The following is a 12,956-nucleotide window of genomic DNA, read 5'->3' as shown; positions in this document are numbered from 1 at the left end:
ATATTTAGTGCTTTAAAATGCTCCATGTTTCTTCTTTGCTTTATTTTCCTTAAGTGTATTTTTTTGTCTGTCAGTGTCATTATTTAAGCCTACTTGACATGTGGGTCAAGTAGGGTAAATGACAGGTGTCATTTCTGAAGTAAGTACATTCCATAGAACCCAAGCCATACTGGTAAGGGAATAGCTGTACTAGCACCTTACAGTGCAGGGGGGGGACTGCAAAGGACTATTGCTTTTGAATTTGGTTGGAGGTCTTGTATCATCTCTGCTGCTACTGGGAATTCTGATATAATTAGAAACGTAGCTTGGTGCATGCTAAAAGCTATTAAACTGTCTAGATCAAGCCAACAGTGAGGCAAGCAAATAAAATATTCCTGTAATCAAGAGAAACCAGTCCTCCAGCTTATGGCAGAATATTTCAACTGTTAGTGCTATACTTTTAACTGTTGTAGGGCATGTTTTCCTACATGTAACGACAGCTATTCTTGAGCTGTTTGCAATGTAATTCATTTCTTGTTTTAGTAAGAGAGAGTATTGTCTTGTTTTCCAGATCCTGAAAATCACTTTTATCAGTATATGCTCAAATGTAATATATTCATTACAGATTTACAGAACTAAATATTTCCTACTAAACAAATAATGAAATTAAACATTAAAACAGCGAACTGGATGGAGGATGGAAACTATTAATCCCTTTATTTCTTCTGACTTTACCTCTGCCTTCTCAGAAAATGTAATTTTGTCATGGCCCCATACCGGTTCACTGAATCCTGTTGATGACTAAAATTTGCAATTCTAATAGACTTAGCAAGTTTTGCAGACTGGAGTTTGTGGTCTTAGTATCATTTTTCATCCCTCTGTCTTCGGCTACGGTTTCATGTTACAGCTGAGATGACCTCAGAGCTAGCTGCTGTCAAGAGGAGAGAACCAATCTTCTCTTCCCTGACCCCTGGGCACAGCTAGTGCTTTATTGTCCTTGTGGTGAAATGGTTTAGGGGGCCAAGCTGATTGCCGAGATAATTTTCTTCTGGGATAGCTCCCTGAACTGGTTTCCCAGTGGTTCAGAGAGCTGGAATATGGGTTGAGGGAGTGACAGGCAGGCCGTTCTGGTGATTGTTAGTGGTTATATTGGGTTGGCTGTAACATAATGCATCACCTACAACTGCTTTCCTCTGATACTAAGATTGGAGGTAGATCTGTCCAGGTTCTTACAGATAGTTCTCACTTCAAGGGAGCTGTTCTGCCCTCACCTGTACGTGTAATCCTATTTGCAGTACTGCTTTCAGCCTTTTACTCACTTGTGGGGGTAGTAGGTATGTAGTCTTTCCTGCCACCATTTAAATACTTTTCTTGCAGATCTGCCTGGGTGGCAATGCAGCAGCAATACCTGTCAGGGTCTCTTAAAAATGGAGCTGGGAGGAGAAAAATAAGTTCTCTTTCTGTCTCATGTTAAATAGATGTCAGCTGCAGAGGGGCAGTCAGGAAAGATCAGATTCTACCGCAGCTGAGAAGAGGCAACTTTGCCAAGAGGAAAAAAATCATGGAGCATTGTTTCCACTTCAGTGAACTGTACTAGCCTTAGTAATCATGAAAGCTGTGTAGCAAAGTATGGTGGTGTGTTTGGCTACAGTGTGGATCTGGAGCATATGCAGTACAGAAAACATTTGAGCATATACAAATTCTAAGTGAAGTCTATGGATCAATAACTTTGGAGTTCTCTAGCTACCTTGACACAGACTTCTTGTAGGAAGAAAGGAGAGGCATCTCTTAAAGATCCGTGCACTTTTCTCAATGTTACTTCTTTTAAAAATCACCAAGGCAAATCAGAGTTCTTTAACAGAAGTTGAGAAAGAAAGGGAAAGAAACGAATTATGCCCTTTCAGGGCTAGATGTTCACTATTTGTTCCAGAATGAGGTAATATTCAGGGAGAAATCTTCCTTAATAAAGTTAAGGCTAACATCATGTATCTCTCTTACAATGCATTCCATGGTTCCTGCAGGTAAATCTTTAGTTTCTATCCAAGCTACTTAATTAAATGAGAAAGACATTTAACATTTAATTTTTTGTTTTACATTTCCCAAATTATTCTAATGTAACTGTGGATGGAAACTTACCACACAAAATACCTACTGACTATTCCTTGCTTGAAAAATAAACAGTACCTTCTTCCTGCTTGTGAAGACTTGTTACATGTCTACTAGTGGAATCCTGAACACCTGAAGGTCTTAGCTGTATTAGACAGAGACTTTCCTTTGCACCAAAGCTTAGGTTTTATTCCTTAATTGTTGTGTTTTTTTTTAATTTTGGTATGCTTGCACTGTTTGCAATAAAGTACAAAATGCCAACATTTGTAAATCATTGTGTTCTTTATCTTTCTCCAGTCGTCGGGATGACATGGAGTCTCTAGGCTATGTATTGATGTACTTTAACAGAACCAGTCTGCCTTGGCAAGGATTAAAGGTAGGTTATGTTGCTTTTTTTTCCCCCAGCCTTTGTTTTTTATGTTTGGATATCATGCTTCTGCCTGCTGGTCTGGACAGGTGCTTGTATATAATGTTTAGCTTCAGTTACACAAAGCAGCTTTTCCCAAGCCATGATATTTATAGAACATAGAGGAAAGGTTCTTTCTGCTTCTTGTGCAGCAGGCAAAATGTGTATTGTTTGACTGTCTTAAAATTTATGCTAAACAATAGCTTATTACATCAGCTTCGCAAATTATTGTCCTCTTGTAGGCTGAGGCCCTCTTTGGGAAGTAGAAAATAACATTGTTAGTGGCTTTTTGAATTGCTGTAGAGAATGGAAATAATCTCTTGCCTAGCAAGTTCAGCTTTAGTGATGTCTTCAGTTTATGACTGAGTAATTATTAGCTGCAACAGACCTGTTTCAAGTATTATCATGTATGGTAGCCAAGTACAAGCATGGCAAATATTTCTTATTTCTGTTATGTAGACTTCAGTGATTTGTTTTCATATTTTAATTGTTTTTCTTCCTCCATGTGAGAGTTGTGTAACTCAAATGGTGTTGCAGCTGCAAGTTTTCTAAAAAGGCAAGCAGCTTGTGGAACACTAGAACTCTTTAGCTGCAAATGAATGTAATGGCTGCGTACCGAAACACACAGGCAGTCCTTGAATAGGGTGCTGAGTGGGAATTAATAGAACTTTGGCAAATGGAAATGCAAGTCTGGTCTGTTTAATGGACAAAAGCAGCAGCTAGAACTACACGAGCTGTGCCATGTGATGGAAGCATTAGACTGCGACAAATGGTATTAAACTGTGTCCAAATCTTAATACCAGATTGACCTTCATTCTCTTTGCAATAAGTGTGTGGGACTTGGAGATTTCACATAAAATACTTACGGTTGACCAAAGGATTTTTGACAATTTTTTTTGCTACTGTCCTTGTTAATCCAGTGTTGCACAATATCTCTTATAATGTGACCTACATGTTCCACAGGCTGCAACAAAGAAGCAAAAGTATGAAAAGATTAGTGAAAAGAAAATGTCCACTCCTGTTGAGGTTTTGTGTAAGGTAAGAGTTTCCAAATGATGTCATACTGTGAAATGGAAGTTCTTTTCTTTCTTGTTTTTAAACTAGAGCCAATATATTAGTCTCACGTGGCATTTGCTGCTGAATAATACTTCTCTGGCAGTCATGGATGCCTTGTGTCTGGCCACCCAACAAGACTGTCAGTGTGTGAAACAGGGCAGGCATTCACTGCTGTTCTCTGGCATAGTTCATGCCATCTTTCCAGTTCTTCTGACTGTTGGCTGTGCAAGCTCTCAAGCTCCCTTAAGAGCGTGTTTATTTCTTCAGCTTCTACTGTGCAATGTCTACATGTGCCCTCTTGAATAAGTAAAACCAAGGTAGAGCTGTATAGCTTGCCCGTATATACTTGTTTCTGCCTCTTCAAGATTGTTCATTGTTTTAGTGGAATTGGATGTCAAATGATCTTTAAAGCCATGTCACAAAATGCTATTTTTCCAATGCTATCCTTTGGGTCTTAAGATTTCTCTTGAACTGTGGCAGCCACATGCTTGTTAACAAAGGACCTTGAGAACACGTGGTAATTTTGTACAACGAACAGCAGCATGAAGGACTGCACTTCCTAATCATGCACTTTATATACCCTTACAGTCTGACAACATCTTCCAAGCTGCTGAACTGTGACACTGTTTTCTTTCTTGTAGTATGGCACTATGCTGTACGCTATTACCTATTTGCATACAGGCTTTAATATAGCATTAAATGTATAAATATGTAAAGCAGGGAATCTTTGACAGTAGTCTTTCATGGTTTAAGTCTTCACACTTAATAGTTGTAACTGACCTTGCCTCCACTATACTCAAGTAGATTATCAAGGAAACATGAGTGGAATCTTTTAAGAGACAATTACTACTTATTTCAGAGTCCTAGTTAATAAGAACTAGGTTTAATTAGGATGGACGAAGTGCTTTAAATATGTTGTATGTTGAAGGGTTTGGTAGCAGAGGACTTGTGTTAGCAAAACGTGCATCATGTAACAATTCTGGGGAGAGAACTTGCTGATCAAATCCACTCTGAAGTACAGAATAAATTAATAATTAGTGGAAATCTCCAAAGTGGAATTTACACATAGGAATCTTCAGCCAGTTTTTCTCTGCCACTATAGACAGAAATACAGCTTTTTGCCTTCTTACAGGGTTGTTAGAAGCTTTTTGCTGCAAGCCATGGCTTGATTAACACTGTTGATTTACAGGGATTCCCTGCAGAATTTGCCATGTATCTGAACTACTGTCGTGGCCTGCGCTTTGAAGAGGCACCAGATTACATGTATCTGAGGCAATTATTCCGTATTCTTTTCAGGTCAGTCTCGAAGTGGAAAAGTACAGAAATTTGTCAGTGCTTTATCAGTTTGGTAACTGCTCTGTGGGACTTGCACTGCAGAAAGCTACTCTGTATATGTGTGGTGTAGGGAGTTCTGGGACTTTATTTCCATTTCAGAGTTTGAAATGCTGCTTAAAGGACCTGAAAAATACTGTTCAATGTTAAACATGAAGAAAAATATTATCTTGGTTTTGAGTTGCATGATCTGACCACTAATGCTAGAAGGTTGTGCCCATACTTCCAGTTCAGTTGCAGGTAGCTTAAGAAATGCACACTATGATGGAAGTGTTTGGAGATTAGTGATGGGACTAGCAGTGGTGCCCCAGAGATGGATTTCAATGGAGGGGAATAGTGCTGTTTCATTGAGCTTGTTAGAGAAACCAGAACATAAACTCAACCAAAAACTTCTTCAAAGAAGAGCTGATACTGATCTCTCAAGAGTCCCTCCAGGTTTCTGGAATCCAAAGCAATTTTTATTTTATGATCTACAATACTGCAGTCTCTCCTTAAAACTATATATTTTAAAAAAAACCAAACCCACCGAAACTGAGAACCTTAGTGCAAGCAGATAAGATGGGTTGTGAGGAAGTGCTGCTTCTACAAATGCAGACTTTTGTTTAAACAGTAAAGAAAATGCTGCTTGATGATATTTGGGCTTACTTCAAGAATCCCTTTAAGTTAGTAATAGCATTTATATACAATTCATAATCTCCAAAGCAGCTTACAAAAAGAATTAACCTCTAGTTCAGAGTTTTCAGCAAAAGCTTGGTGTTAGCAATGAGGAATGAGGATGTGTTACAGTAAAATATTTCACTTTTTTTCCTAGGACCTTGAACCACCAATATGACTACACATTCGACTGGACAATGTTAAAGCAGAAAGCAGCACAGCAGGCAGCCTCTTCCAGTGGGCAGGGGCAGCAGGCCCAAACCCCCACAGGCAAGCAAACTGACAAATCCAAGAGTAACATGAAAGGTTAGTAGCCAAGAACCAAGTGACGTTACAGGAAAAAAAAAATTACACTAATTTGGACAATGTCAGCGACTTAAGTGTTAGATCAAGGAGGTGGTTTAAAAAATCCATTTGGCTGTTAATTTAAAAAGGAAAAACAAAGACGTCCTTGGAGAATTTGACTACTAACTTTATACCAAAATGTCCTTGTTCTTCATATCATTTCTTCTGGGGATGTTGGGTCATTTTAACCACTGCATCTTTTGCTCCTGCATTAACCACTTTCCAAAAACAAGAAACTGACTTGGTGTTGGGAATGTGACATTTTTATTTATTTTTATATATATACATATATGATATATATATATTTATATATATAAATATATAATACAATCCAAAATCCTAGACCTAACACTTCTTAAGGGATGATTCTCATTAACTAGGCAAGGATCTAGAGACTTTGGGTTCTACTCTGTTCCAGCTGGTATAGTGCTGTGGGTTTACTTCTGTTCTGTATGCCTCAAACATTGGAAACAGAAAATTGTGAATGATCTGGCTTCCTCCAGTGGGTTTACATTGAGACATGTGGTCCAGAGTTAATGGAAAGGACCAGCGAGCTCAAAACATCTTGCCTAAATCATGGAGTAATCCTACACTGCTGTGGGCTGCCAAGTCACAATTTTCTGAAGTATCTGGCTGTTCTGGGGTGGGGCTTCAGGCTTCTTGACTATTTTTAATGTTTCTAGGTTATGGTTTCAAAGGGAAATGTTGTGAAATATTCAAGATGTAATTTTGTAAAAACTGAAAACTCAGTTCTGAAAAGGCACATACGCGTTTTTTAACACATTCTAGAGGCTTTTTAAAATTTGTGTTCTAAATCTACCAGTGTTAGTCTCGTAAGTCACTAGAGTGAAACTGCTACAGCTAGTGAGTATTACAGCCAGACTTGTAATGAAGCTGATTTCTTGAGATGAGCTGTGGATAAAATTGAAGCTAATGAGGTTGTTTGAGTGAGAATAGAGAAGCTAAGTTTAAGTTACTGCTGCCGAGGTAGCCTGTTGAGGTATTGCTGCTGCTTGCTACTCTTCAGCGCGTTCTTGTCTTGACTATCATTTTTGTATGTATAAAATTGTATATTAACGTGGCAGGCTTGGAAGTCAAAGAAATGCAGAAGCATTTACAGTAAACTTACCAAAACATTGGTTTTCATGTATTGTAGCAGCACTCAAGCATTACCAGGTGGCTTTAGTCAAAATAGCTATCCAAAAATGTAGCACTTTTTCATTATTCTGGATGAAGTAAAGGATCTACTGGCCTTTCGAAGACTCAGTCTGAAATGGTTTCTTGAGGAAAAAAAAATTCCTTAGGGTACCATTAAATGTCAGACTTTTTTTGTGGCATAAAGAGTCCAACTTGTTTTGCTGGTGCCAACAGGTATTACAGCACTGAATGCTGTAAACCGGTTCCTTCAGCTGTAACACCAGTACTTTGCAGACTTGGTGATTAAGCACCCAAGCTTAGATTGCTTCCTGAAATACAGAAGCTCTGGCTGGAGTTTAGAACCCACTACTGAATCCAGCCCGATGGTGGGATGTGGAGAGGCTGGCTGTCAGAGCAGGAGGAAATAATTTGTGCAAAAATGTGGATTCTTCACAACAGCTCATGTTTAAAATGAAGGTCTTTATGATGATCTGTAAACGGATGCTGCCCTGAAAATCAAGTTATATGCACTCGAAATACTGTTTTGCCAGTGAAGTATTCTGAGGTTTAATGTGCCACTCTCCTGGCTTAGGTGGTCCCTGACCAAGTGCTATGCTCTGAATGAAGAAAATGTCATTACAATGATTATCTGCCTCCACTCTGGTGATGATTTAGTGACAGCGTGCAAAGCTGCAGCTGACTGACAAGCAAGAGTAACGGGGAGGCTGTCTTGCAATTGAACCTCATAGACCATTCCTGTTTCTTGATGAACCTTCCTCATGGCCCTGTCCTTCAGTAACAGGCCTATCACTATAGCGATGGAGAAAGTTGTTTGTCTAGCAGAATTTCGTCGGCTCTTGCTCAGAGTACCAGCCATCTGGGGGAATGACTCCCTCCCTCAACATGAAGAACAGGCTTGTGACCTTTGGATCGATCAGGCTGTAGTGTCAGCAAAGCATCAGTGCTTGTCAAATATCTGAAGACTTCTTCAACTTTCTAGAATAGTTAGCTTAGTCTCTTCATCAGAGTAAAGATTCTGGATTTCTAAAATCCTACGTGCCTTTTTGTGGAAAATACTGCCTGTTAGTGAAGATTTTTTTTAAACATCTAAGCTCAAGCAGGAGGCTGCATGGCTTATGTTGCTGTCACATTGAAGATTAGTGAAATATCTTGTTTATTTTTTCCATAGTTCAGTTAAATTCTCATGTTGTTGTTGCGGCAAAGCCTATACTGAAGTGGCTTAAAAGGCTTCACGGTATCACATTACACCCCTCTGGTAACCATATCCAGTTTAATGAGAGTTCTGGAAATAGCACTTTACAGGTGCATTTATTGGCAAAAATCTTAACGTATACTGTATAAAATGCAAGTGCTATTGAAGATGTGCATCTTGGGAGTGGAGCAGGTAGAGTGTGAAGTCTTAATTCTTTCAAATAATGTCCAGAAACTTAAATGACTTGGATTGTTTGGATAGTGTGCTCATTTACAGATATTCCTGGCTGCCTTAACTCAGATCCATATTAGACCATTTCATTGAGTCCTATAGGTTATTCAGGCTCAAAATTCTGTTTCATTCCAGGGTAGCCTGTTCTGTCAATCGCCTTTTTTCTTTTTTTTTTTTTCCCTGTTCCTCTCTGGAATGCTGTGCAGTGTCTTTTGTAACAGCAAGATCAGCTGGTTTTGAACTTGGGAAAGGTGAACTGTTTCAACAGACAGAGCTTCTCTGCTGACTCTGTGAAGTTTAACTTTGAATGTCTTGACAGTGCAGCAGTTGTTCAGGTGTGATTTGTAACAGTGCTTACAGTCAGCTTCCCTCAGTCATAAAACTGACTCAAGCAGTCAATCTCCAGGATGAAGTCTATCAGTTCCATTTTTTAATTCTCTTCAGTGTAGAATCCTGTAAGCCCATCAGCAGTCCCATTAGCATTCGCTGGATGCCTATGGTTGTGGCAGTATTTGTCAGAACAGACTTAGTTCACTACTTGAGACTTGGCCAGTTGACAACTAAATACTTTTCACTGCTTGTGTTTGCAGCCACTTAATAGAGAAAAAGTTGGAACACTTCTGAAGTAGAAGAGCTTCTTGGAGTATGACAGTGTAGTTACTCTTCCACCGTTGATCAGATCTGCACCTATAGTAATAGTAAAGCAATTTGAGTATTGCTCATAGAATCATAGAGATTATAAAAGTTTGGAGACAAGAAGTGATCAATGTGCAGATTTGAGCTGGCCCAATACATAGTGAAGATTTGTTAGAGACATGCTGGCATAAACTCTTCAGCATATTCTTCATACTGGTGCAGTCTTGTGTGCTACATGAATGTCTCAACATGTCATTTGACAGCTGTGGTTGGGAACACTTGTATGTAGTCTTAATAGGACTTGCAAGGATGTTGTGGGTTGAATCCATTTCCCTATTGCTCCCCATAGAGTTGGGTGTTCTCTTGCCCATAATACCTTGGATTTGAGATGTTCTAACAAATAGTAGCATATAATTTTTAGCGTGTCCTTTGTCCTCAGGTTCAGGATCCCATTTTCATTTGAAATGTCCAGGCTTCTAAAGCAATGAGTTGATCTGTTTCTTTCCACACTGGGAGCACACTCCTCCTTTGTTGACTTAGTTTTGGCTGCTTTGATGGAGAAAGTGGTTCAAATGATGAGTCAATGTTCACTGCTGAACACATTAAATGGAAAAACAGTTTAACTTTTGGTTGTATGCATGAAGTAAGGGTTACAGACAACTTTATGCCAGTGGATCTAAGGAATCACTGGGGTTTCTGTGAGAATTTGTACTCAAGTGGAAATGACTGTCTTAATTCTGGTGCAGGATTTTTTTTTTTTTTAGAATTGCTAGTGCTGTATAAAGAGACTTGTCCTTCAGTGCACTAAGCTTGGGTTCAAACAAAGCTATTGAATCGCTTCTAAATTACCTATAGTCTATTCTGGAAGAGTTAAAGCTGTCTCCTTAGTACTGTCCAGATCACATTTTGATTGAATGTCAAGCTGTGTTTAAAAGTTGTTTGCACTTGCTTCTCTCTGGATGACGACACAAGCTATAGCTGAGGTCAGCTTTGTCTGTGTTTCACTCCGAAGAGATTTCTGTTGCAAAAACTCAGAGCTATTGCTCAGATGAATTCATACATCAACAGAATACCATGCTGTTTGGAGGGCATCCAGAACGGAAATTTGCTTGGCAAAGTAGTCTTTGGTTGAGACTCCTGTTACCTCTTTAAAGCACTACCTGAGTCACCAGAAATGAGTATGTAAGCAGTCACATGAAGACTGGCTTAGCTTGCAGTAACTGGTTCTTTGAGATCTGTGTATGTATTCCTTTACTCTCCCTTTTCCACAATGTCTTGAACTTGTCATTTGGAGTTCTCAACCTTAAAAGAATTGTTCTTGACCACCCCCCTTCCCCTGACACAAGTTGTTTCACTTGTCCTTCCAAGGATGGAAAGTACGCTGTGTTCCTAGTCACTTTCAAAGGTTTTCACTTCTGTTCTGGTTGTCCAGAGCATCACACATGCAAGCATGTGGTGAACACCAGTTACTGTAAGGTAAGTTGTTCCTTTTCCTTTTCCTTCTGTGTGACGCTGCTGTACTGTGTCTCTGAAGAGCACCACTGCAATCAGATGACAGTTTGACATTCAAGGATATAAACATAAGACATTGCAGACAAGTAGAAAACAATCCTATGAAATTACACCCTGCTTCCCAGTGGCAGTAACACATCTCGTTTTCAAACTGTTGGTCTGAATTCCTGTTGGAGGAATGTGGCATCCAGCTGGTGCATAAGCCTGTTTTCCAGTGCAGCAGTAGGTGTGAGTGACAGTGCGTGTTTGAGCTAAAGGGTGGTGACAAATGCTGGTTAGCTTTGGAAATGGACACTAGGAACTCTGCAGTTCTGAGACGGAGCAGCATTTTCCCCTTTGAATGACCATAACTGATGTTTGATTCTCCTAATGTGAAGGCTGTTTCTCGTTTTCATCCCGTATCAGTAAGTTGCCCTTGTGTTTATCTTGCAGGTTTCTGAGCATGGCGAGGATGGGACAAAGCAGAGCAGATTGGAGCAGGACTTGTCACTCCCCAAATCCTAGAAATTTTAGTTCATACGTACACTTGCCAGTTGCTGTGGGCAACCGTTTACTTGGTGTAAAGAACTTAATATCAGTATAAACTGGCTCTGGGCAGTGTCAGTGATGCTGCACTTTGAGTTGTAGCAGCTGTAATTGTGAATATTACTGAGATAGTGAAACATGGTGTCCAGTTTTCTATTGCATTTTTTCAAGTGGAAAAGTTAACTAATGGTTGACACACAAGTGGAGAAAATTGTGCATATGCCAATTTTTGTTACCTTTTTACTTTGAACTACACTGCTTATGAGATCTCATTGTTTTGGAAGAATGGCATGAACAGTCTTCGGCAACAGTTGTGATAATTGTAAATCCTCACAATTGTGCACTCTTTTCTGGTTATTCCTCCCTGGGTTTTGAAAGTTGTACACTTAAAACATTCTTAAAGTTGTTGGCTTCTATGTGCAACATACCAAGCCAGCTGACATGGTAGTAACCAAAGATTCCAGTTTTTAAGCGTATGAAAGACTCTGCCTGCTTACCTGTGCTAGAAATAACAGCATCTAAAGTGAAGACTTAAGAGAAACTTAGCGACTACTAGATAATCTTTAGGACTCTGCATTAACTCTATAATGTTCTTGGTATAAAAGGAAAAACAGCATATTTGTCACAAAATTTAGTTAACATCTTACAACTGAACCTGTATGTAAGTTGCTTAGATAAATGTAATCACTGTAAACATCTATATGATCTGGGATTTTGTTTTTATTTTGAAGCGGGAGCTTTTTTGTTTACAAGTTCATTAAAAACTAAAAACTGTTTCTGTAAGGAAATGAAATTTTTTTTAATTTACCTTGTTAATTCAGTTTAAGAAATCTACATTACCCTGTTTTTAAACCAAGTTTCAAGGCCATTTGTTAAGCAAAAGAAGTCATATTTCTTTCTAAATCATTTTAGTGTTGTAACTCTTCCTCATTTTGTTTTTAAATAAATTTTGTATTTTTTCCTTGAGGGGGAAGGGGCAGTCTTGCATTTTTATAACTTGTTGTTTGAGACCAGCCCTCTATACTAGATTGGATTTTTTTAAAACAAAATGGCATCTTTTGCAGACCCGGCATTGGCAGCCTCCGAGCATTGCCATGTCATGCATCGGCTGGACTGACTTGTGATTGCTAGTTTTAAGAAAAATTTGAATGGTTTTAAACCAAGGCATTTTCTTTCAAGTTCTTGTGAAGTGGATATGACCAGATTTACTCTTGTTCTTGGGGACAGCCTCACACCATGCAGAGTTCACATTGATTACTGCCCCAGGCTGTCTTCCTTCTCACTCCTATTCTAGCCCAGCTGAAAGAAAGAAATACTTTTATTGCTGGTAATTCTTTAACAGTGTAATTTATTCCTTTATAGCATGTCAGAATAAATTAAAAAAATGTCTGAAAATGCTGCCACATGCCTATTGTGTAAATGTTGTTTGTATGTTAGCTTTTTAGACAGTTTCCATGCATGTAAGCAGAGTTCCTGCTCACACTTCATATTTTTACTGTTTGAAAAGGTCTTTCATTTTGAAAACAGTTTCTTCAAGATCATAATACTTACACTGTGCACTCTGTCGTCACGGAGTGGTAATCTGGACCAAGGCCGCACTCGTGCGCGGTCACTATGCATACTCGCTTTACGAGAAGGATCTGCCCTGAGAAGACGTTAAACTTTAGCTGGAGAACACTGTGTGCTAATAAACAGTTGTTTAGATAACCTGGGAGTACAGGGAGGCAAAACGTCTGCCAGGCTTTAGAGATACCAGTGCGCATTTGGAAACTTCTGAGTCAGAGCGGTCTGTTACCTGGAAGGTGGAAGAAGAAATGTAGTTTA

General features: G+C 39.1%; 1 protein-coding gene across 3 annotated transcripts in view; it reads left to right on the top strand.

The window, feature by feature from the left end:
- CSNK1A1 (casein kinase 1 alpha 1) overlaps positions 1-12,535 on the top strand; it is a 35,149-nt gene extending 22,614 nt beyond the window's left edge. For 2 of the 3 annotated variants that reach the window (XM_009979463.2, XM_009979465.2), the window contains 5 exons: positions 2,383-2,461; positions 3,455-3,529; positions 4,737-4,843; positions 5,691-5,839; positions 11,040-12,535. In XM_009979463.2, the coding sequence (XP_009977765.1) occupies positions 2,383-2,461; positions 3,455-3,529; positions 4,737-4,843; positions 5,691-5,839; positions 11,040-11,047 (418 nt within the window). In that variant the 3' untranslated portion in view covers positions 11,048-12,535. The remainder of the gene's footprint in view (positions 1-2,382; positions 2,462-3,454; positions 3,530-4,736; positions 4,844-5,690; positions 5,840-11,039) is intronic. The other variant, XM_086621669.1, reaches the window with a different exon arrangement.
- The last annotated feature ends 421 nt before the right edge of the window (positions 12,536-12,956 follow it).

This window comes from Tauraco erythrolophus, chromosome 16 (genome assembly GCF_009769465.1).
Source record: "Tauraco erythrolophus isolate bTauEry1 chromosome 16, bTauEry1.pri, whole genome shotgun sequence".
Taxonomy (NCBI): domain Eukaryota; kingdom Metazoa; phylum Chordata; class Aves; order Musophagiformes; family Musophagidae; genus Tauraco; species Tauraco erythrolophus.
This window is presented reverse-complemented; position numbering and strand designations above follow the sequence as displayed.